The 25,570-nt window shown below is 47.6% G+C and overlaps 1 protein-coding gene across 1 annotated transcript in view; it reads right to left on the bottom strand.

The window, feature by feature from the left end:
- The window catches only part of LCP2 (lymphocyte cytosolic protein 2), a 44,617-nt gene that overhangs the window by 3,772 nt on the left and 15,275 nt on the right, over nt 1-25,570 (bottom strand). Inside the window, exons 4-19 of the mRNA XM_045999565.1 lie at nt 21,770-21,835; nt 21,282-21,313; nt 20,634-20,671; nt 17,616-17,814; nt 15,424-15,521; nt 13,838-13,904; nt 13,651-13,734; nt 10,611-10,636; nt 10,474-10,493; nt 10,272-10,379; nt 8,652-8,682; nt 6,446-6,458; nt 5,532-5,661; nt 3,497-3,546; nt 1,360-1,454; nt 680-757 (exon numbers count right to left, since the gene is read on the bottom strand). Of these exons, the coding sequence (XP_045855521.1) occupies nt 680-757; nt 1,360-1,454; nt 3,497-3,546; nt 5,532-5,661; nt 6,446-6,458; nt 8,652-8,682; nt 10,272-10,379; nt 10,474-10,493; nt 10,611-10,636; nt 13,651-13,734; nt 13,838-13,904; nt 15,424-15,521; nt 17,616-17,814; nt 20,634-20,671; nt 21,282-21,313; nt 21,770-21,835 (1,135 nt within the window). The remainder of the gene's footprint in view (nt 1-679; nt 758-1,359; nt 1,455-3,496; nt 3,547-5,531; nt 5,662-6,445; nt 6,459-8,651; nt 8,683-10,271; nt 10,380-10,473; nt 10,494-10,610; nt 10,637-13,650; nt 13,735-13,837; nt 13,905-15,423; nt 15,522-17,615; nt 17,815-20,633; nt 20,672-21,281; nt 21,314-21,769; nt 21,836-25,570) is intronic.

Raw genomic sequence — 25,570 nt, 5'->3', positions numbered from 1 at the left:
TAGAATTTAGAGTTTTGAAAACTCCCAAAACCCACACAGAACACCAAACCAATGAAATCAGATATCTCTCTAGATGAAACCCAAGAATCAGAAGTTTTAAAGCTCCCAGGTGATTCAAATGTGCAGCTAAGATTGAGAACTATTCTTGTAGACTCAAAATGTGAGAGATGAAGAATCTTTGCTTTTCTTTCTCTGATGTATGGATTTAAGGTTAAGGTTCATCACCAGACCATAGGAGATCTGGTTAACCTAGAAATTTCTAGGCGAAAGGGCAAAAAGTTGTGGCTGCCTTTTTCCATATGGATCTCTTCGCATCACTGTGGATGGCAATTGTGTATTAAACAATGAAGATGGAACCAGTAAGATGTTAGAAGTTTGGAAGAAAGGATCTCCTTTTGATAAGGTATGCTTCCTATGACAAGACAGACCTTTATCATTCATCAGAATCTCAGATTCTGCCAACCAAATGATTGCCTTAATTTAGATTTTTCCCAGATCCTAGGACTCATTGCTATGGATGCTGGTAGGTCTAAAGTTGTCACTAATGGGTCCCCTTGGTATAACAGCATGAACATCACCTAGCAGAATTCCTTGCCCATAATTGGTCCTCAATAAAAGCCAGTTCCCCTTTTCTCCTTCCATTAATATTTATAACTACTGAAAAACTTTAGCACAGTACCTGGTTTATCTTTCTAAGAGCAGCTTCTGCCTCTGGTCGGGTAATGTAAGAAACATACCACTCTTCATTTAATGAATTCTGAAAATGTAAATTTTTAAAAACTGAATAAATTTTGCAGTTACATATGTAAGTGAAAAGAAAAGCCTCCAAGTAATCATTTTCATAAATCACCGACTCAATTCCATGAGCATTGAAACATTTGTTTTCTTAATTTGAATATGGAATCACTTATGTGGGGCTAAACAGAAGATACTTTGCATGAACTGCTTTTTATCATGACTCTGTTTGCAAAGGTAGTTGAGAATAAGCATTCCATATATAATGGAAGTTTTAATCAGGAAAGATAGACGTAATAATTTCCTCAGTTTAGTATAATATATTTAATGAAAAATCTGGGTTAATGAGCAGTTAAGTGACTTATTCAAGGTCATAAGCTAGAAAACAAATGAAAAATAGGATTTTTTTTTTTCTCGTTAAATGCAAAACACACATGTGCTATTGGAAGAGTCTGAAAAACACTAAGAAAAAAGAACATATTTTTCACCTGGATCCTTCCCTTTAATTCACTTTAAAAGAATTAAGGGTAATTTAAAATAATAATAAAATACACAGGAGTATCAAATCGGAGGTTCCGGTTATTTGCTAGGAAAAAAAGAAAAGAAAAACATATGCTTAATTACCTCTTCTTCACCAGGAGCCAGTGATCGAGGTTTGTTTGGAACTGGCAAGGAAAAGTTTCTTCCTTCAGCTCTAGGAGGTGGTCTGTGGTTAAGGCCTTCAAAAGTATAGCATTTTGAAGTTAACTTGCTATAAGTTATTGCTATTTTTCATTTCTATTATCACACATTTCCCCCCTTAAATGTCCTTGCAATTGTTCCCAGCAATTAACATTTCTAGAAGCCATAACTTCAAAATTAATTTTCACCTGTTCAAAACTACAAGGGTTGTTGACTATTCAGGCATCATTCTATAGCCATGTCAGTGAAAGTTCCACAAATTTGAGTGATTTCTTAAATGTGCATGGCACATAATATAAAATAACTAGTCCATTAATGAAAAAGTTGCAGTCGTTTAAATGTGATTCTCAAAAAGAATATTCAAGAGACCGATTTTTCGTAGGCTCCAGCACACCCAGAATGGATTCCCAACCACTGATATGGTGACAATGCAGTAATAAAGAGAATTAGGTTCCTCATTTATTTACACAAGAAGAAATGTAAGTTATCCAAGACAAGGTGAAATTACCTTGAGAATATGGTTAGCTTCTAGAATCAGAGTTTGTGACCCACTGTTCCTGATTGAATTTTCTAAAGGGGTAGAAGTGTTCAACTCTCACAGAAGACCTTCCCAACAACCTAATCCATCAGGAAGTCTGTGAGTTACCTATAAATTACCCAGCGTTTGGGCCTCACCTTCCCTAACGTCTTATTGTCTTGTTTACGGTTCCCTGAAACATTCTGAGTCTGAGAATATGTTTCCCAATCTCAGCAAAGGATTGATTGTGTTGATTTGTAATCGCCAAGGCTGTTTTCTATATGCCAGAACGGCTGCTAAGAACTGAAAAATTCTGTGAGCTGACCAGTCTCTGAATTATTCATGTGCCATTCATTCATTGTTCAACACATATTTATTCAGCACTACTCTGCCCAGGCCTTAAGTGAGGCACCTCTGTACCCTACCTTTAATCCTCACAGCAACACCGCTAGATGTGTATTATCTTCTTTGGAGAATGAGGGAACAGAGGCTCCTAGAGCCTGAACAAATCATGTGCTCTTAGTGGCGGGGTCAGGACTTGAACCTGTGATTCCCAAACATTATTCTGCATAAGTAAGAATCCCTGGGGGAGGGGGTTTGAATCACCCAATCCGCATTTAACAAGCACTCCAGGTGGTTTCCAATGCTGGGTTGTTCCTCCCTCAACAATATGCCCCAAGTGACCAACTGCCGCCCCAGGCCATGGAGCCAGGAGAATTACCTGGGAAGGACTGAGGTCTCCTGGGCCAAGCTAGCAGGGTTCTTCACCATGGTGTTCCCTGGTGATAAGCAGATCAGACTGCCCTGGCCTGCTGAGATGCCTTCTTTAGGCTCCTAAGGCCTAAACAGATTTTCCCTATCCCTACCTTTGCAGTCCAATATGGCAGGTACTTTATACTGTTTATTGAGTGAAAGAAACCTAACTACATAGTTAGATTAGTCAACAGCATCCACATGAGAACTTGCTAGAAATGCAGACTCTCACATCCCACCCCAGACCCACTGAATTAGAATCTTAACACATTCTGTATTCATAATAAAGTTTGAGAACACTCTCAGCAAATACTTGTCTTGGACACCCAGAAAAGGAATTAAAAATGCAGGTCCTCATCCAGACTTACTGAATCAGAATCCTGGGGGGTTGGGTTCTCCTAATTTGTATTTTAAACATGTTCCTCAACTCACAACTCAAGGATAGATTCATTATAGAAACCTAACACTACAGAGAACGCCAGGCACTGTCCTGAGCTCCAAATACAAATAGCAGGGAGGAAGAGCTCTCTGTGCCAAGATTAAGGCCAAGGCCACCTTTCTGAGGCAGTGTATGTGTGTGTGTGTGTGTGTGTGTGTGTGTGTGTGTGTGTGTGTGTTTTATGTAGTAGCATCCTAGCATTCCAACAGCCCTGGCACATGGCAGAAACTGCATTAAATAATTGAATGAGAAAACATATCTTTTGGCTTTTAGGAAATAACCAGACCTTTGCCAAAAGGCTTTGGGATGGTTAAGAATCCAGTCATCGAGGCATATTGCCTGGAGTGGTCATTAGAGCTCAGAGTACAAACCTTGAGAGAAGTATGGTGGCAGGGAGGCACTCTGCGGGAAACCACTGTTACTGCGGAGACAGAAAAAGAACAGATTTATGCTGGGTTGGGATGGGGAAGCTGGGTTATGGAAACCCACTGAAAATGCTGCTTCCTTTGTGACTACTACCACCCCTCCCTGAAGCCTTGGCAGCTAAGCAAAGAGGAGGGGCTGACAGGACCCATCCCACTATTGCCCAAGATCAGTGGGATGCTAGTCAGTGGCACGCCAGTCAGCCCCAGTGCTAATCGACTCTGATAGCCGAAACAATAAAAATCTATAAAAGGCATTGGAAGGTTATTTTTAAGAGTTGGCTGCAATTTAAGGCCTTTTTGTTTGGGGAATGGCAGATGTCCTCTGGGGAGAGGACATTTCTTTTGGTTAGGAGCACATGTGAAGGGGCATGTCGTTTGGGAACAGTGAATCCTGGGGCGGATGGTCCACAGAGGGGGAGGAGGCTGGATGAAAAACCCAGAGAGGGCCAGGTGGCCGGGACAGACAAAAACAGTGTCTTGAGGGATGCGGGTGGGAGGAGGCGTTGCCTGCTCCGTGCTGAGCAGCCATTCCCCCACCCACTAGCCCAACTGATGCGGGAAACAGAGGCAGAAGAAAAATTATTAAATTTCCTTACCCACTGACAAGCCCTTGAAACAGGCAGAATGACATTCCTCTAGGGACTCAACCACCCCCACCGTAAGGCTTTGTTAAGGGCAAAGGGCAATCCTAGCCTGACCGACCCCTACCCCCAACCAGGATCCTATAAATCTACTTTAACAATTCCTTTGGAAACTTCATCTCTAAACCCTCCAAGATACGTGTTGATAATCATTCCCAAGGGTATGGCCCACTGATACACATCTAAAGGGTCTCACAACAAAGGTTTTATTACCGGTAATAAATAACCTTTTTCCCAACAATGGCTAGCCCCTCAAGGTCCTGGAAACCTTGCTTCCAAAATTCCTTAGAGACTTACCTAACCCCCTCCCAACCTACAAGTATATAATGGACCACTCCTCACATCCTCCCCCCACAGCAGCTCTTTCTGCCCACAAGTCCTGTTTCCATGCTTTAATAAACCACTATTCTGCACCAAAGATGTCTCAAGAATTCTTTTTTGTCATCAGCTCCAGACCTCACCCCACCGAACCTCACTTATATTCTAAAAGTTCGTCACAACCCTGTCAGTCTACTCTGCTCAGCAGTGGCGCTGAGTGGTCTTCAGCAGAGGAAGGACAGGGTTGGGGCCCAGGGAGGGATGAAGTAGAATGAGAAAATGGAAGAAGAAAAACAGCGAAAAGAGTGAGAAGAAACAGCAGAAAATCAAAACAAGAGGCACACAGAGACAATGAAAAAAACTCGAGACTCCTAGATATCTAGCGGAAGTAGCAAGATTGGGCTGGTGGTTTTCTCCTATACCCAAGGTGGGAGCTGGGCATCTCCCTTTGCATAGTAGAGAATGATCATAAAGGCCTGGGGGCTCTGAGGACATGAGGGGCAGCTTCCGGGCTTACTTAGGAAGAAATGGCCTCTGTGTTTCTCCTGTTCCTGCCTCTGCCTCCAAACAGCCTCTCTGTGGGCCCTGAGAAACGCTGTTGCCATTGAGAAAGCCGGCCTACTAGGGACAGAGCCTAGGCAGTGTATCTGCAGCATCTGCTAGGTCCTCCCATCCTCGATCTGGATGAACTCCAAGTACTTAAACTAATTGGGTTTCTTGAGCGTAATTCACAAAGTGAAGGCATTCCTCACTACTGCTCCAGGATCCATTCTGTCTGGGGTACCATGGGGCAGTCAATTCTGTACCCCTCCAATCCCAAGCACAGGGACTCCAAGAGCAGCAGCAGATTAACACGTGTGGTTGTTTACGCCAAGACTGATTTTGTTTCTGAAGACCCAAAACGTTCTGACCTGGCTACGACTGGCTCATCTCTTTCTTCCCCAAACCACCCAACATGAGTTCTTATCAATGGACCTGGGTGTGATGTTGAGTTAGCACTGAACGACAACGTTACCACAGACCTTTCAGAGAAAGCACCAGGCATGTGTGGTGACGGGAGGGCGTGCTTGGGCGATGGCTTGGTGGATCTGGAAGGGAAAGTATTGGAGCTCATGGAAGGCATTGTGGGCTGAGGTAAAGGTCTTTGATGCACTGTGAGGGGAAAGGAAAAATAAAACAGATTGTCAGGATCCAAGTGTCACAGGAAACTTCCAGAACTGCTCCCCCGTAAGTTAAAAAGAGCTGGTCAAAAGATCAAATGTAATTATGAAATGTTAGGCTGGAACCCCAGCCCCAGGGTTTGTCTAGATGGTTTGCCGCCTTAGTGTGGCCATTCCATATCTTTCTCTATAATATACATTTATCTTATCTTTTTATTTTTGAAATGCTTTCTTGGCACAAAATTGTCGGTTGGAAACCATATGAATTCCAGAAATGATTCACAAGTTTTGTTTTACGTAAGCCAAATTTTATGCTGTCTCATTTATCTACAGTTTGTCATCCTTTCCTGTATTAGAAGGCATAAATACTAGAAATTTTTCTATCAAACCATGTATGCAATTTTTAATTTTGCTGTACTATTATTTGCACCATTACTTATGAACATAACAGTTCTCCTTGGTAACCCAGATAAATAATGCAGTATATGAACTGATATATTTCTACTTAATACTGATCTAACGACTATAATTGATTTTTTTTAAGATTTTATTTATTTATTTGAGATAGAGGGAGAGGAAGAGCAGGGGCAGAGGGAGAAGCTCTGGGCTTGATCCCAGGACTCCACGATTATGACCTGAACAGAAGGTAGATGCTCAACCAACTAAGCCACCCAGGCACCCCATAGATTTCTGTACTAAATAATTCCATGTGAATGCCCAAGCAGAAAAATGAAGGAATGACTTATAAGTTGTAAGAAAGCTTTTTCTGAACATACCATCATCTTCATCCTGGTAAGAGAAAGAAAAGAAAAAAAAAAGGTATTATCCTATCATCAAAACTAATTCCTAAAAGAATTGCATTTCTTAATCATAGAAATGTCTCTCTTTCTTTAACAGTTGTGTGTCTCCATAATAAATACAAATGTGGAGAACAGTAGAGCTTGTTAAGAGGTTCACAATTTCTGAATACAAACAATCGTTTAAGGACTCTCCAATCTGAGACTCTCAGAATAGATTCTGAGGTGCCCAAAAGGACCAAAAAACACAATAATAGTGGCAGTATCTACCTTGTGCTCCAAAGATTTATACACAATGTCTCATCCCATTCTCCTAGCAACCCTTTAAAAATGTAACATCCTCATTTTACAAACGGAAACGTGGTGCTCAGGAAGGAGTCCTAACGTGCTAAGAGTTACAGAAATGGATTAGGCCCCTAATTTGTCTGGCCCAAAGCTCAGCTCCTTTCTGCCATGCCCCTTAAAAGCAACTCCACCTTCCTTATGGACCACATGGTTTACAAAGTGTCTACACTGCTCAGCATTTATCTCCCAGCAACCTGTGAAATAGGCAAGGGGAGGAGCTATTTGCTGTACTCCTTAGGTGAGAAATGATGTTCCAAGAGGCAAAATGATTTTGCCATTGACCAGCAGGCCAAAAATGCCAACTTGGACATGTTTTGATAGACCAACACTCTAATGAAGAAAAATCACCTTATTCAAAATATTGTTGCAAGGACTTGTGTTGGTTATTACAAGTGCCTGGTATATGGGGAGTGCTCTGTGAAAGTCAGTTGTCATTAGTCTTACCATTGGGATAAGAAGAGTCATAGCCAGAATCGTTCATCCCAGTTGGCCAACTGGGAGTCCCAGCAAAGTGCTGCATAGCTAAATGCACATGGGCTCACTGAATGCCCACAATGAAATCCTTCTTCAACCCCATAGCAACCATGTTATGTTTCTTCTACAGCTCTCAGATTCTCATGACATGAGCATCGATCCTTCCAGAAACTGGGAACCTCAAGAGTATAATGTTTCCCTCACTTTCCACCTTGTCTCCTCTTTGTCCCTGTGACTCTACAGCCAAGATGATATCCTTGCTGTCCCCATAGGGCGAACAGGGATTGTCACCCACCTACCTTTGCTGTGTACATTCCTGAGGCAGGAATGTGCCTGGGATTTCTTTTAGGATGACTCTATTCTGTGCCCTCCCCATCATTCAATGACATCATAAACCTCACCTCTAAGAAGTCAACCCCGATCCTTCAAGCCCCATCAATTACTTTCTTGCCTCCACCTCTAGAGCTCATTTCATGATCATTTGCTGTTTACAATGTTGGGTGTGGGTCTGCCTGTCTTTCATATCCTAGCACTGTATCTGAACCATCACAGCGTCTAGCACAGAGCTACAAGATACCAGGCACTTGTGGGCTAAGACCTTAAACAGTAGTAGGGGTGTGATCACCTTCAGTGAGCTTATAGTGTAAAGGAAATCAGACAGACCTGAATTCCTATCCGGCTAATTACCAGCTGTGCAACTTGTGATGAGTCTCTTACCCCTTTTGAGCTTTGATTTCCTCTTAGTAAAAGAAAAACAATGGCTCTTCATAGGGTCATTAAATACAAAACGTGTAAAGCTGGGGTGACCAACTATCCCAGTCCCAGTTTGCCTGAAATGGATGGGGATTTTGGGACATGAGATTTTCATTGCTAAAACTGACCTTTAACTTTCATTGCTGTTCCCCAGGCAAACAGCTCATCATGCAAAAGCCACTAGCTCACCACAGTAGGCATTCAATAACTGCTATTCCCCCTCTTATTAAGGTCATGAAGTTATTAAAAGGGAAAACAGAGGCCTTGTAAACTTTGTTGCGAGGTCTAGACTCTTGAGCATCCTTCCCTCCTTTCAACCTTCCCTCAACTATGGTTACTTTACCCTGTGAATTACCACCTGGCCATGGGGCTGGGACTCACCCAGCCACCCTGGGAGCTCTCAGAGGGACCAGAGCTAAGCAATCCCTCACTGTGGACAGGAGAAAAGATGGAGGCCCCAACAGGCTCCAGTATTTAGAAGCCTACTGTGTGCCTTCCTTTGTCCATACGCTGGTCTTCAGTGAAGTCTGAGAAAGGCATGGCCCCAAGCTCCACAGAGCATGCACTAAATTTCCCTGTGCCAAGCATTTACCAGATGGCATTTTGTACTTACGTTCTCTCTTCTGTCTTGTCCCCATCCATGCCTGAAATGAATTAGGGCAAAGAAAAAGACTTGAACATGAAGAGTTCCAACAAGCCAGCCTCAGAATGCAGATAGTTTCATTTACTCTAATAATGAGAAATCAAACCCACTGAGCTGTGTCAAAATGGGGGAGAAAAAAACAAAACAAAACAAAACAAAACAAAACAAAACATCCCAGCAGAAAAGCCAGGGAGCAGGAGTGGAGGGAAGGTTTGGTGGCTCAGTGTTCTGTCACCATTGCGAGCTGAGCTAGGCAAGCCCTTATTCTTTTAGCTACTGCAGCAAATAATTACATATATATAAAAAAGGTTTAGTCAGGGGCACCTGGGTGGCTCAGTGGGTTAAAGCCTCTGCCTTCGGCTCAGGTCATGATCCCAGGGTCCTGGGATCGAGCCCCACATTGGGCTCTCTGCTCCGTGGGGAGCCTGCTTCCTCCTCTCTCTCTGCCTGCCTCTCTGCCTACTTGTGATTTCTCTCTGTCAAATAAATAAAATATTAAAAAAAAAAAAAAAGGTTTAGTCAGCAAACTCTTTAGTAGCTATTAAATTTCACTGAGTAGATGTTTCTCCAAGCAAATGAAAACATTTTAGGTAATATTCTCCTTTGCTGATGTCTTAAAACAGCCATCTTGGGGCTCACCCTTGGGGTGAAGGGAAAGCAGCTGGAAAATGCTACTGCTCTGGGGCTTTCCCAGCTGCACAAGCTAGTCAGACAGATTTGGTGACAGCTGCCTTTGAGCTCCGGCAGGAAGCTGTGTGTCTGGGCCCACGTCAGGTTCTCCTTGGACAGGGGGATATCTGTCAGATGCTTCACCTGCCATCCTCCCTTCGTGTGTTTATTTAAGATATTGATATTTTGTTCATTATGTATTTTTTACATTCATTTGGGTTTTTAAGAAGATTCCATTAAAAAAAGCCACTCAAATATTAACTTGATTACTGAGGGTTTTTTCCCAGTGCCTTCTAGCCGTGGCCCTCGTTTAATCCAAAAGCCAGAGCTATGAAGCCTGATTACACTGATGAGGAAAAAACAGGAGCCTTGGTTATGTTCTTAGTGAGTAAGGAGTACCGTGGAGCCTGACCCCCAATACATGTATGTATGCTTTTGGTACACAGAATTCACAGTAAATATAAAAAATTAGAGGAGACTTCAGTATTCTGCCATAATAAAATGTGACTGAACAGTGAGGAAGATGCTTACAGTGACCCAAAAACCTCTCCAATTATGTCCTCTCTGCTACATGTCTTGAAAAATGAAGTGCCAGTGACTGTTCCCATGTACTGAGATGAAAGGAAAAACACGATAATGGGTTCGACGGGCTGAGGAGACATTCTCCACAGACAGCAGCCATTCCCACCCTCCTGAGGAAGCAACTCTCCACTCCTTTCTTTGCTAGATCACTGTCCCCTTCAAAGTGACCCAGGACTTGACATCCAACCCGAGAAGCCAGAATTCCTCAAGCCCCAGGGGCGAAACCACCCACGGCTCCCCAGGAGCACCCACGATTTTCAGTTCCTTGTAGGCTACTGCTGGGCAGGTTGTTGGCGTGACCGCTCTGAATGACGAACTCGGGCAACAGAAGACAGTTACCTGGGCACAGGTGGCTTCTTCCCTGGCAGGGGGCTACCCCTGTCGTGCCTTTCGGTGGCTGGCGGTAAAGGAGGCTTCTGCATCTTGGGTAAATGCTCCCCGAGAGGCCTGCAGAGTTGAGAGAAAGGAGGGGTGAGAAACGTAACTGTGTCTCCGGGGCATGTACCATGTTCCCTCACACAAAGGCAACAGGGCACCTTACCTTCCGGCAGGGGCCGAGGGCTGTTAAGACAGGAGAGAAGAGATGTGAGTGTCCTCAGCTCTTTTCAAAGAATAAAGACAAGACGCACAATAAAACAAAAATAAAAACAACCAAAACAAACCAGGGAAGCAACTTACCTTGTCAGGAAATGGCGGCTTCTTTCCTGTAACGGATAAACAGCAAGTAGGCCTTGAATACTTGATTGGATAAGCAGGAGGTATTAAAGCCTAGTTTGATGAGCCCTTGAGTCCCAGGCCTGAGGGGGCTGACTAGGTGTGAGCACTGGAGAATCACAGACTTCAGACCTGGGAGAGGCCTGCATAGAGCCCCTAATTTTACAGGTTCAGAGAAATTAAGTGACTAGCCCAAGGCCACACAGCATTTTGTACATACAAACAATGTTCTGGATTCTGGGCTTCTTTTCAACCTTTGATTTTATGCAAGTGATGATAAGAAAGATTAATGTCTCCTTGGGATTTTGTGCCTCTTTCATTGACTAAGAAGTTCTTTGAATAACCTAAGTTTCTTCCTGTATCTGAAATAAACCCATTTGCCCCGGAGGGGTTAATTTTACCCCAATCCCATGGTACATTGGACATTAAATAAAGTATTACACTTACTTTCTGGAAAAACTTTTAATTTGGGGAAGAGCATTTTGGGAGATCCTCCTGGTGGGGTGCAAGCCATTTTGTCTTAATTTTGGTTGGGTTTGGTTTCTTTCATGCTTTTACATTTTTCTTGGAACAGACGACACGCAGACTCCCTAAAGAAATGCTAGGTATACCTGAGAACTCTGCATTGCCAAATTGGTCAAAGCCTTTTTTTTTTTTTTGATATTTATTTATTTGACAGAGAGAGATCACAAGTAGGCAGAGAGGCAGTCAGAGAGAGAGAAAGAGAGAGGGAAGCAAGCTCCCTGCCAAGCAGAGAGCCCGATGCAGGGCTGGATCTCAGCACCCCGAGATCACGACCTGAGCAGAAGGCAGAGGCCCAACGCCCTGAGCCACCCAGGTGCTCCAAAGCAATTTATTTTTAATTCTGTCCGAAGTCCCTTCGAGTAGATATGCCCTTGTTTTCAGTACAATAAAAAGTACCACTTAACTGCACTTAACCAGCTCTTCGAGCAAATTCTCTATGTCTTGAACAAGTCATTTAAGGGCTTTGAATCTCAATTTGCTTACCTATAAAATGAGGCTTATAGCTTTAAAATGCATAATTTTGCTGTAAGGATTCGGTGACAATTTATATGCAGGGTCAGGCTCAGATCCATGGGTGCTGACAACTGCTAGATACTTCCTCTTTCCCTCCCTCTCTCCCATACTTCTGTGCAGTTAATACCCCAAGGTGAATGATGGGATTTTCATAGCAGGATGTACAGCCCAGGCTCCTGGCAGGTCCTAAGAATCTGGTCCTACTGTGAAGAGCCCAGTGGGAGACAGTTTTGTTGGTCTAAGAAATGTTTATTATTCATAACACTCTGGCTTAGGATGGAAACCCTACTTTACAGGGTTACACAGAAAATTTAGATTTATATTCTTAGGCTTACGTTGATTTTCTTTTCTTTTTCTTTTTCTTTTTTTTTTTTTTAATCTTCTGATGTATGCATATTCTCTGGGCACAGTCTCTGTTAGGAGTCCCTGTTAAGAGCCACTCACAAAACATCATGGACAAGGAAGCAATCAAGAGTATGTATTGTCCAGAAAGGGACTCTTCAAAAACAGTTCTTTGGGGAGCCCGGGTGTCTCAGGTCATGATCCCAGGGTCCTTGGATGGATCCCCGCATCCCATCATTGGGCTCCCTCCTCAGTGGGGAGTCTGCGTCTCCCTCTGCCCCTCCCCCTGCTCGTTCTCTCTCTCTCTCTCTCTGTGTCAATAAATAAATAAAATCTTTCAAAAACTAAAAAAAAAAAACATTTTTTATAAAAAAAATCTTTTAAGAGGAAACTTTTGTTCAAGAGTGACTCCAAAGGATTTGATGTCTGCTTCTGATAGTAAGCAGGTCTGGGGTCTGAACTTGAATCTCCCTGTCCCCACTGTCACAGAATTCGAACAGCCCTGGGCAGCAGACCATTCTGCATTCAAAAACAGCCAACAGAGCTTTGCCTGAGTCATCAGAGCTGTGGTCCAGTTGGGGAAACCACAGCAAGCAAAAGAACTGAGGTTCATTTGCACACAGAGAGGAACCTGAGGCCACCCGAGACTACTGCCTTGCTCAGAGTGCTGGTCAGGAAGGCTGGGTGTGGCCGGGATTCGGGGCCCCTTCTACAAGGCCCCTACCTCCCCTCCCCAGAACTCTCTACCCCAGAGCAAGGAAGATCCAGGGTCTCTGACTATAACACGATGTCACTGGAAAAAGAGCACCCACTTTGAAGTCAGAAAGACCTGGGTTCAAATCCAACAGTGAGTTATGCAAATGTGGAAGGGTTCTTCAACTTCTGTCAACTTCCGTTTCATTGTCTTCAGAATGGGAGGAATAATTCACTCCTTTCATTGGATCATTTTGAGGATAACGTAGGTAAATTATTTTTGGTAGGTAAAGTACTGACCCCCGGAGGGGTGCTCAATAAACGGTTGCTAAGTTGTAGAATTGAATTGGAAATAGCTTTATAGACAGGTGGTCACACTCCAAGAACACTCTGGGCTGATTCTGGGGGGAAGGGACTGTAGGATACCCAGTTTGATCAACTGCACATGACAACAATAAACAACTCTGACATTTGAATAGCACCTTGGAGTTTTATCAGGCATCTCCTCCCCACAGAACAGCCACCTTACAAATAAGGAGATGACTCTGAACACATACGGTCCCTGCGGTCAGTAAGCCACTCAGTAGCAGCCGACGTAGCTGACAACAGCTCTCCCAGACCTTCCTGCTCCAGCCTCCCGGAGGACGATGAGATGTGGGTACACCCGGCCCCCATGAAGAGGCAACCCCAGCACAGGGCTGACAGCTGGAGTTCTGTAGCCCGTCTGATCTACCCCCATCACTGGGAAGCTGAGTCATCTGGGAAAGTTATCTCTTTGGGCCTCAGTTGCCTCGTCTCTGAAATGAAGATGATGCCAAAAGTCCTACGTCCCGGTACCATTATGATCGTGGTGGTGCGTGTGAAATTCATGCCGTAAGCACTCTATAAATATTGGCCGTTGTCACTAAGCATCAAATAGAGAGATACCAACCTAGTGTGAAGGGCTCTCTGTCAAATGGGGCTAATGAACGATCGAGGGGAGGTTTCGTGCTTCTGTCTATGGAAGGAGCAGGAACTGGAAGGGGAAAAGACTGAAGTCAATTTCAAGAATAAAGCGTTGGCTGGGGCTGAGGGGACAGGTGTACTGTTGGGCAAGGGAGGGCAGCCCCCATACTTACGTTTTGCTGTCTTATGGTTTCTACTTCTGCTAGGCTCTTCGTGGTTTGTTTGGGGTGGGGGGGGTGGCTGTTTAAAAAAGATCCACGTTAGGCAGTATCTCATTAGGATATATCCACAAGTCCTATTGCTTTAATGCCCCAAATCTGTCTGACTCTGTCCATTTTCCTGTCATTTCCCCCATCCCACACCCTTCCATCCAGGGTATTATCTGCATGGCAGGGAAATGAGCATGTCAGTCCCCTGCCAAGCTCTGGAGCGGCACCTATCACATTAAAACACAGTAAAAACTCGCTATGTGTCCACCGTTCCAACTTCTTCTTAGACTCCTCTCTCCAGTGCCTACTGGGCTCCCACTCCAAATGTCTTCTTACAGTTCCTGCAAGATCTCAAAATCATGCCCTCCTTCTCATCTCAGTGATTGTGTTTCCCTCTGCCTAGAATGTTCTTTCCCCAGCTCCTGCCACAACTGGCCCATTCTGTCCAGCTCAATGTCACCTTCCCACCCATCATCGTGTTACTGGGTTTTCTGTCTCCCTAACCACACATAACTGCTCAAATTTTCTTTTGCATACATCTAATTACTTGTTTAGTATCTGCCTCTCCCTAACCAAAATTGAAGTGTTATAAAAGCAGGGACCTTATTTGTCTTGTCCGTGCTCTAGTCCCAGTAGCTAGAACACTGCTTGGCACACAGTAGTGGCTAATAGCAATCTGTTAACAGAATGAGTGAATTCTGCATCCCAGTAATGGAGGTGGAGGCCTTCAGTTTTCAAAGCAAAATGCTTTGTAGATCAATTCGGCTCCCTGAGCCCCTTTGCAAGAAAACTGCACAAGCAGGAGAAAGCCATATATGCTTAGATGAAAGGTCCTAACTGTGGTGTGGTCTGCATTTTGAGATTTGGGGAAAACAACGTTCTCTCCGTCCTTTTCTAGCCCTGACATTTTGGCAATTGCCACCGCTGTTAAAGTGCTCAGATCCCTTACGAAGAAAACACACTTCCAGCTATTAACATATTAGCCTGAATTTCTCGGGGTCTCTCTGGGTACTTAACTGGACTCACAGGACCCGGAGCTGTAAGCTTGAAGAAAGAGGAGAGGCGGTTTGCTGCCTGTCTCTCTCCCCTGGGTTCCCTGCATTGTAGGCCTCCAGGGCTCAAGCCACCGGCTCGCGGAATTTGCGCTTCTGGCCAGCAGGTGGCACACGTCTTGCAGGCAGGAGACGGTGCTAGGGACCCACAAGATAGGGATGGGAGCGACTTACTAACCTTGGTCCCTTGAGTTTATTTCACAGTTTTTATTAATTTCAAAGCTCGGAAATAATAGCAATACTTCATTATTGAAGTAGTTTACATTGCTTTGGGTAAAAAGAAAATGCCGGTGATATGCACTACGACCTAATACTAAATCACTAGTATGTCACCCCCAAACCCACCCCCTCACTGCAAGGGCCTGGCTTGCATGTTCCCAGCCTATATATAATCTTTTCTTACTAGTCAGCATTGGATAAAGATACGTAGAGTCTTCTCTCTGGCAAAAGAGGGATCAAAGTGGCCATAGCACCAAGGAAGAAAGCAAGGAGGCCTACCAGGTGATTCCGGCCGGTGGGCGGAGGAGGGAGCCCAGCCATTGGTCTCTGAGGGGGCACGGGCGGCTGCTGCGGGGCTTTGCTGGAGGGGGGGCGGTCTGCGGAAGGGCAAGAGCAGTAGGTTAGTGAAATGAAAGCAGAAATGCCACACCAACGCATGGTGTGTTGTCCAGGACCAGCAGACCCCTGCCGGGCTCTAAGCACCAGTGTGCTGGAGGGAGGGGGCATCCCATCCCACAGTCCCTCACCATCGCCAAGGCTAGCCTGGGTCTCACAGACACTCTCTCTGTCTGTCTGTCTGTCTCTCTCTCTCTCTCTCTCTCTCTCTCTCACACACACACACACACACACACATACACACACACACACACACACACGGGCCCGGGTTAACTAGGCCTTCATGGCTCAGGTCGCGGGTCCCCTTCTTTCCCCTCACAAATGCTCTGGGCTGACCTCTCCCTCCCACTTCCTCTTTTTGTTGTCTCTTCCCTTAAGGGGAAAGGCTGGTCACCAATTCCTGTTACCGAATCACAGATTTTTAAAACATTTTTTGGTAAGGCTTTATTTTTAAGTAATCTGTACACCCACCCTGGGGCTCAAATTTATAACCCCGGGATCAAGAGTCACAGCCTCTGCTGACTGAGCCAGCCAGGAGGCTCAGATTCACAGATCTTCACTGGTTTCTTGGACTTGCTTTGGACAGGGACTCACAGTGTTCTGATCCCACTGAAGGATCCTTAGGCCAAGCTGATAAGCTGGCAATGTCCCATCCCTGTGACAGGGAGAAAAGTAGGCCATGACTGTCACTGAGGACCTCCTTACATTCTGTGCCCCGGCTGCCTCTGTTGCCTCACCCTAGTCACCTAGGAGAGGGATTGCTCTTCCATGGAGAGTGGGGCTCAGAACTTGGGCAAGCCTGGTCTAACCTGAGGCTACTCCACCCACACAGGCCAGCTCTCAGCTTGCCTGACATGCTATGCTCCTTCGAGCCTCAGAGCCTTTGCACGGCCATTCGTACTGTGGAAAATATCCATCCTCACTTCCCATGTCCCCACCCCCACTCCACAGCCAACTCCCAGCCATCTGTGAAGTTGGAACTTAAGTCTCATGTCCTAAGGGAAGCAAGGCCAGATCGGCCTATGTCCCAGCCTTATCACCCGCACTTGTCTTCTATGGATCATGGTTTAAGTAAGTCATTTGTGTTGACTGCGTCTGATGTTACCTCACCCAGTAGACTGCGAAATCTTTGGGGTGAGGACTGTCTCCACTCTGTGTCTCCATAACTGGCACATATGTGGCACTCAATGACTTAACTATCCATGTCTTCTCTGGGCATCCGTGTCTTGTATATGATACAGGCTCGATCCTTCTTCCCTGTGTCATATAGTGTGCTTAAAAACACAGAACGAAATGCTGACACGGTGTTTGTGAAAGGGCTTTCACATGGCAAAAGCGTCGTGCAGCAGAACGGAAGAGGGGTATCCATTGGTTCAGAGTCTAGATCATCAACTTTCTAGTTGACTCTGTGACACTGTGCTGGGCAAGCGTGCAGAAGCCCCCTTTCTCCCATCACCAGTCCTAGCTGGTAAGACCCACGAGGAAGGAAGACATAGGCCTTCCTTGCTGACAGTTTCACATTTCGCCGTTTAGGATGCTGCCTGGCTCGCAAGAGGAGACCAGTCATCGTTGCTGAATGGATAAATGAAGGAGGGAAAAACAGCCTGGTAGGAACAGACTGACAGTGAAAATCTTAAATACTGTTTTCATTTTCTCAAGTGATGGTCAAAGCCCCTTCGCACTGTTACATTGACTGTAGCCATTTGTGGGTGGAAGCGTCACGGAACTATGAGTTGGCTGAAAGACAGGGAGGAATAGGAAGCTACTCTCGAGTCCCTAAGTCCTGCACAAAGTGAGTTATTGCCACAAAATACCCGAAATGGCAGCTCAGCGTCGGTATCAGCAATCACAGGCCGTGATTCGTCAGCAATGGTACTCATCCTCCCAGCAAACCTCTGTGGGCTACGTTTTAATTATCCTATTTCACAGATGAGGAAACTGAGGCCCAGAGAGGGGGAGTCACCTGCCCAAAGCCACAGAACCAGGAGGCAGCTGAGCAGGCATCCACGGACCCCTTTGCACCGCGTGGGCGCGGGCCTGGCGCGGGTCAGCTCGGCGGGCAGCCAGAGCCTTACCGATGTATGTGGAGTTGGAGTTGGGGAAAGGCTTGGCAGGCAGGATGGAGTTCTGCAGGGCCTCCTCGTCGTTGGAGGGTGGTGGCTCATAATCCGCATCATCTTCCACGGGCGCCTCTTCCTCCTCGTTGGGGGACTCGTAGTCATCATTGTCATCCTCGTTCTGATCATCTGTCGGGCTCTCATAGTCATCTTCTTCCTGCCAACACAGTGACGGGGACAGACTGGTTTGTGGAGGCCCCGTGGCACCCAGGTGCCTGCCCTCAGCGATTCTCTCCCTGCCAAGCCTCGTGACAGTCCTGGCGTGGGAGGCGGCAGCAGTCAGATGGTCACTCCCATTTCACAGATGAGGACACTGAGGTTGGGGAGTGTGAGATCCCAGGGCCCGTGAGTCGTGGACTTGGAACCTCTATCAAGGCCTTTAGGCCACGAGACCAGTGCATTTTCCTCTACACTTCTTAGGCACAAGAGAGAATAGCGGAAGAGATGAGGGCACGGGAACAGAGCCAGCTCCGTGTCGAGGAAACACGTTTCTTATTCCGGGCATCGCCAAGAGGGAGGCTAAATGCCTGAAGCATTTGCGATCCGGCTAGATAATTGTTCTCTTCTTGGCGTGCCTGTGCTCAAAACCTTCTTCTCATTATAACCCAGTGAGTGTGGAAGGCCATGCTAATGGGGAAACCAGATAACCAAAGCCTGCTCATTAGAAGGCAGATTAAATTGTGTCTGAGAGGGGAGGGTCAAGGCTGTGCGATTCTTTTTGCCAAGAGCGGAGTGCGGAGAAACAGCAGCTTCTTATTATTCACGACGTTTGACATTGAGTTTAAAGCTGCTTTTTTTGGGAAGAGACTCTCTTTCTAAATTTTAAACGTGTTGTGTTTTGTGTGTGCTCCTTTGAGCCCCAGGGACTGAGCAAATGCCTTTGAGGCTGCTCGTGAGAGTGGACCATTGTAGTCATGGTTTCCCAGGCAGAGTGGCACCATCAGCCACAGGGGGGGACAAGCGCCCAAGCACTCTCGTGCCGAAGTTCAGTAGGTAATAAGGGAGCCCAGGGCAGTTCTCTAAAGTCAAGGGCAGTATGGAAAGAAGCTGTGGGAGGTTGCATCTTGACAAGGAAAGGTGTGTAGCAGTAGCCTAGAAATCCTCACAGCTTGGCTAGGTGACTTGAGAAAGACTGCCTAAGTTGTTCAGTTGAAAGATTCCTGTGTTCAGGTTTGATTTGAGGTATATTTTTTGAAATATCAGAAGGCAAAGTAAGGTTGAGTGTCTTCCTGAACTCTGAAAAAGACTTCGTGGGTGACTGAGTGACTCAGTCAGTTAAGCCTCTGCCTTCAGCTCAGATCATGATCCCAGGGTCCTGGGATCGAGTCCCACATCAGGGTCTCTGCTCAGTGGGGAGCCAGCTTCTCCTTCCCCCTTTGCCTGCTTCTCTGCCTACTTGTGATCTCTCTCTCTCTCTCTCTCTGTGTGTCAAATAAATAAATGAAATCTTTGGAGAAAAAAAAAAAGAATGATAGTCTTATTAAGAACAAACAAACAAACAAAGACTTCGTCCTGTCTTCTGTGTTTCTATAACTTGAGAGCAGGGGATGGAACCCCTGAATCAGAGGCCTTGGGAATAGTAGTCTCCACCTCTCTCCCTAGTGGCCCCAGTGACTGCCCTTGACTGAAAAAGAAATCACTAGATTGTCTCTGCCTACATACCCAGGCCCCACTGTTCCGCTTTCTACCAGCCTTTTACCCTGGAAGCCTTTCTCACTAAGAGATTTCCTCTCCACTTCTCGACCAGTGCATTTCCCCAGTGATTTGACTCCTAAATTTGCATGCATGTATTTGCTCTTAGTCATATTCTGCCGTGTGTGTTATCCACACTGTAAAAGGCTCAAAGGGTTGGGGGGCTTGTCTCCATCCCGGCCCACCTAGCGCTCTGTGCAGGGCTGGGCGTGCACCAGAACCCATGAGTGCTAGAGGCAGTGGCTAGTGGAAAGCCGTGTCCCTGGAGACTGTGAAGGACACTAGCCTTGGGCTGGACTCCTGCAAGGAGGGACCACATGGCCCTTTGCAGTGGCAAAGATGCCAAAATAAATCTTGCCAATTCCTTTGTCTTCTTAGAGAAAGTACAGACTTGGTGAGCATTTTTCGAACATAATGCTTCCTTTTGTCAGAATCCCAATAGGACAAGGCATGTTTTACCAGCTTCCTAAAGGCACTGAGGCAACTGCTTACCAAAAAGACCACTAGGCTGAGGATCGGGCCACCTGGGCCCCAGGCTGGCCTCTAACTAGCTGTGTGGCTCTATATAAATCCCATTCTCCACTGGGCTCAGCTGCTTCATCTGTAAAATGAACACACTGGGCTCCTAGCCATAATCGAGTTTCTTAGCCAGAGTCCAGCATAATGACCATGGAAGCAGTCTTCTGGGGAGAGGATACCCAGAGTTCATCAGATTCTCAAAGGGGTCATTGTGACCCCTCCAACATAAAACCCAATTGGATTGGGCTTTCCCTGAGGTCTTTTCAGGGCTAATAGTTGATTCTGAAATCTCTTTGCTTCTGTGTCACCAGTGAGGTCTTAAGTCTATGAAAAAAGCTATTTTAAGCTACTTTAGTATATCCCATCTAGAGGAGAGAGTTTGGAAAGGTCCTGCTATGGGGGTGATAACAGTGAATATTATAATGCGATCTGAAAACTCTAGCCCATGGGCCAAATCCGGCCCACCATCTGTTTTTGTAAATAAAGGTTTATTGACACACGGCCAAGCACAATTGTTCAGCTGTCATCTATGGCTACATTTGTGCTATAGGAGCAGAGGTGAGCAGATGAACTGGAGGCCGTGTGGATGGCAAAGCAGGAAATATTTACTATCTGGCCTTTACTGAACACGTTTTATGACACCCAGGGGAGGGTAATACTGGCATCTTGCTAAAAGACTTGCTTCTTTTGGCATCATGCTAGTTCCTTATTACAAAGGTGCTCTGCAAAGCGCTGTAAGGGTTGGAGAGACCGTGCCATACTCACAAAGGATGACCAGCCCCCATTGTCCTCTTCATGGCTTTCTGCAGAAGAAGATAACACCATTGTCAGGGCCAAAAGAAGCCTCCAGAAGGAAAGTCAAAGCAGCACCCCATCTGCTGTGCCCCCACACCACTGTCCCTCCCAGGCCTTCATCTGAGCTTCCTCATACCTGGGGGCTGGTTTAGTATCAGCTCTAGAATTTCCACCTGAGCAGCTCATGCTACCAGAAGGCAGTGGTGATTCCCAACCTTTCACCACAGAAGAGTCCCCCAAGAGGGCTTTAAAATACACAGACACAGGAGACCTATCCCTAAAGTTCTTTAAAGCTTTAAAGACCCAGATGGAGGGGCACTGGCTTTGCTCAGGTGCTCAGTCTAAGCCTGGGTCCTCCCATGTTTCCCCCCAGAGTTCTTCATTTCAGATCTATAGAGGCTCCCAGCAAAGCTGGGGCCGTAAACCGGGCGCCCTGCAGAGTAACACCTCTTCTGCTCACAGCTTGGAGCCAAACCTCTCTCTGGGAAAGAACTGCCTGACAGGCAAATGAGTAAGGTCACCTGCACAACACCCCAGGAGCCTTGGGACCTGGCACACAGAAGAACCCAAGTACCTGTCGCCGTCAAAAGGCATCACTCCCACACCCGACACCTTTACCTGTCTCTTCAGGAAACCGCTGGACTTGGGGTCTGCAAAGGCAAACAGCATTGCATTAATGTTGCTACTGGCTGAGGGGCCTCTCCCTCTTTCCTCCATCCTGCCCTGCACGAGGAGACCCCAGTAGGGGGGTATATCTCACCATCGAGGACTAGTGTCCTTGTTGTTCAGCAACCTGGGCCAGGCTGCCCCCAAATTCTGGAAACTATCAAAGTCACATTGGTGGCATAACTGGGAGCTCGTGATTGCCTGACTCTCTAGGGGAAGTTCCCCTGAACCTACAGACCCATGAATAGGATGCAGGGCAGAGAAAAGGAACTCCCTCTCCCCTCCTTGGCACCAGCTTCAAGACCCTGGGGCTAGAGGAGGGCTGCAGGTCAAACATTGGGGTGAAACTATCCTGTGCTTCCCATTGAAGGTTCAACGTGGGTTTGAAAATTCTTTGCGTTTCATTACAGCGTTACTGGAATCTTGGCTCCCCCACTCACTTGCGTGTGAAGATGCTCCTTCTCTCTTCATTCTTGTTGATTTCTTGGCTTAATTTACTGAGAATCCTACAAGGTAAAAGACAGTCAAGGTGACAAAACCATCATCTCTCTCCCAGTCCAACCTTCTCATTAACCCTGGAGTTTCCTCATCTGTATAACCTTGAGCACCGGGTCAACACGGACCAGCCTCCACAGGGCCTCTGCTCCTTACGTCCTCCCACCTTCATCCCCTCGCCAGTCCCCGCTCCTGCCCAGCAGGCCCTCTGTGCTCGCTCAGCCTCCTCAGTGAAGTTCAAAGACCCTCTGTGAAGGGTCAGACCCGTCAGCTCTCCCCCGGCTCCCCTTCTCTGAAATTCTGGAGCCCTACAACCTGGATATGACCACTGTGTATTTTATTGTCCTACTGCTCCTGGGGCTGAGGTCCCCTGACTCTTGTTTTAATGTCCCTGTGGGGATGTCAGGCTTCCAGGAACCCTCAGTCCATCTCAGAAACTAGAGGAACCAGTAGCTTGTCGCAGAGCTTGACAGGAGCTCTGCTGAGCTGTTCTTTGGTCTGTACCTTCTTTCATTGCCCCATCCCCCTCTGCCTCCTCCTCAGTGACATGGATTTTTTTTTTAAATAAAATTTGGAGGCATGTTTCTAGTCAGGACACATCCTAAAGAGACTCCATGATTCACCCATGTCCTGAGGCCAACCTTGGCCAGCACTTGGAGATACTTGGTGATACTCTCAGTCCTCGGGTGTTGTGAGCTAGCAAATGCTCAAACCCCGGAACAGGGAGGGCCTTCATGAGAAGGACTGCCCCTCAAGCCCCCCTAGCAGTAAAGGTCCAATCCACGGGGTCTCTCGGGGCTCCAGGACAGGAGACTCTAGCCCTCCTTAGTGCCCACCAATGAGACCAAGGGAACCCTCAGACCAAGGGAACACGGACTCAGTACTTCTCAGAGATTTGGAGGCAGCTGGGAGGAGCCTCAAAGATGATCAAAACCACTATCATTTTATAGATGAGGCCACAGAGACTCACAGGGGGTTATTGATAAAGCCCCCCCCCCCCCCCCCGCCGAAGCCAGGCTCCCTCATTATCAGGGCAGCCTATTTTCAACACACCGTGGCCTCGTGTCAGTTTCCTCTCTGCTACGAGCTCCCCACCAGCTGAGGCCAATGAGCCTGTGGCCCATCTGAGAATGAACCAAGACCTACATTCCTTCAGGGAAGTGACCATCACGAGGTAACAAGTTTGGCCCAAAACAAACTTGCTAAGTTAGCAAATGTCGTCCTGAGCATCCACTTGTCCCTGCTTCCCTCATCACTCCCCCTGGCTCCCAGCCCCCCACTTCTCCCTGGTCCCAGGAAGTGGCTGATGGCTTCTCGGAGCCCTGCTCCCTCCGTAGAATGACAGGGTACGTTTTATAAACACACTGGGGATGTATGGGGATGGAGAAGGAAAGAGGGGAAGGTTTAGTCTTCCCCTGTGCTGTGGCTGTGGGGATTTCACACGGCCCAGACGGGGCAGTTGCTTTAAAGCAGGAGAGGGGACTTGGCATTGGCCTCCTGATCACACCACCAGAGCCCTTGTGACACGCTTCTCTTGTCTCCTTTAAGCGATTGCTTTGAGAAGCTGAGGCAGTCCCTCTCCTCCCTCCTAAGCCATGTGGAATGGAACAGACCCTTCAGAGCCATGGAGGGAGCCCTGCTGGGGGCCACCCCTTGGCCGAGTCAGGGTGGGTGGCTGCAGAAGCTCCTCCCCACACAGATAGGCCTTCACACCACGGGGTGCCCTGAGGGCTTTCAAGGTGCCGGGAACTCTGCCCAGTGCTCCGGGTGCCTCCGTGAACCACGCAGAGGCCCCTGAGCTCAGGGAGCTTTCATGTGAGTGGAAAGAGACAAACAATGAACATTGCAGGAAGTGAAATTCTAGCTGAGGGTTGTGCTGATATACAGGCGATGGAGGTGGGGGCTGGGCAGGGGGGCTGGAACCTGTGGGTGGGGCGCGGTTGCGATGGAAAAGCAGCGCAGTGGACCTGGGGCCTCAGATGGGGATGACATTTCAGTTGTGACCCTGGGGGAAGGGGGTGGGGCCGCCCCTCAGAGGCCCTTCCAAAAGAGCTCAGTGGGCTCTGACCAGCTCACAAAGCTGCTTTGATCCTGGGAAGACCTCCTCCGCTCTGCGGTGGCCTTCTCACCAGTATCTTTAGCAGCCAGGCTGGAGGCTTCTGGGGCTCGAACTGGCTAAGGAAGGAAATGTCAAACCGCAGGCCCTACAGAGGAGCAGCAGAGAGGTGACAGAATGCGGAGCAGGGCCCCCGAGGAGGCCAGCGTGTGGCAAAAGAGGGGCTGCTGGCACCCTCCTGTTCGGGCAGGCCGCAGAGAAAGCCTGCCAGGCCAGCTGTGAGCGCTGCTGGTGGACGGGGCAGGGGGGTGGAAGCAAACCTTCAGAGCCGGCCCCCACTCTCACACCCACAGAGAGAACCAAGTGACAGTGAGTGGCCGGAGGTGACTCATTCCCCCTCCTCCCTACAAACCTCAGGCCTCACTTAACACCAGCACTGGGCAGCAGGTAGACATAACTGTGCTTTGCCTTGTTTTAGGGATAAATGGGCCCCAAGGTAGGGTTGAAGCCTCTGACAAGAAGGCAGGCCATGCAGCAAGGTGGGTCCCATGCAGTCCCAGCCGTAATGTGCTGTGGGACGTGTCTCCGACTGCTCAGTCCCAGGCCCTTCCTGGTGCTGCTGGAAGATGCAGTGTGGGTCCTTGTCCCAAGTCTGGCTGTGACATCCTGTCCCCTAAGCCGGCCTACTGTATGACTTCGGGCAAGGCGTCGGCCTTCCCTAGGCCCCAGTTCCTCACCAGCAAAGTAAGAGCGTTGGCCTTGGTGAGGGAATCCCGGACCAGCCTGACCACTGAATTACACAGACTACCAGGCTCACGGTGGACTTCATCCATCAGAACCGATGGGGTGAGGCCTGGGGGCTGTAACACCAACCAGCTTCCTGGTGATTCTTACAGTCTGAAAAGGTGGTGAAATTAATTTTGTTGTTCTTAGTATCCCTGGACTTTTTTTTAATTTTAAGGAGGAGAAAGGAGGAAGGTAAGGAGGCGAGGAGGAGGAGGAGGAGGAGGAGGAGGAAAACAAAGAGGAGATGGGGTAGGGGGAGGAGAAGATGGAGGAGGGGGAGGAGATGAGGGAGGAGGAGATGGGGAGGAGGGGGAGGAGATGGAGAAGGAGGGGGGAGGAGGAGGGAGAGGTGGGGAGGGAAATGGGGGAGGAGGAGATGGCCTTTTCAGCGGTTCCCTGTGCTTTATGGACAAGGGCAAGTGGAGGTCCTCCCTGCATTTCGAAATCAACTTTGCTGGTCACAGAGAAGTAAGAAGGAAAGTAGAAAAAGAAAGGCAGGCAGAAAGAAGGGCAGGGAGGGAGGAGGGAGAAGGCCAGGGCAGAAGGAAACCGGAGAGGAGAGGAAGTCCCAGAGCGCACAGAGCTCAGGAAGAGTAAGTTACCCCAGAAGCTGCATCTCTCCTGCCTGCACTGTCACCCCTGTTCCTGTCACGCTCCCAGGCTTGCGGTGTAAACGCATGTCTCCCCACAGCTCTCACGGTAAGAGCTTTGGGGAGCTTTCCTTCTCCCCCTCTTCCAGGCGCTCCTGCACAGGGGGGCACGCTGCTCCCTCCCAGGACAACACGCTCCCAGGCCCAGAAGGGGCAAAGTCTGTTTGCTCAGCCCTGTGCCTCTCCGCCTGCCTCACTGCCCGCCTGTCCCGCCCCCACCCCACCAGGGCACCCAGCACACATCCTCACTCTGG

This window comes from Meles meles, chromosome 3, assembly GCF_922984935.1.
Source record: "Meles meles chromosome 3, mMelMel3.1 paternal haplotype, whole genome shotgun sequence".
In the NCBI taxonomy this organism is placed as follows: Eukaryota; Metazoa; Chordata; class Mammalia; order Carnivora; family Mustelidae; genus Meles; species Meles meles.
This window is presented reverse-complemented; position numbering and strand designations above follow the sequence as displayed.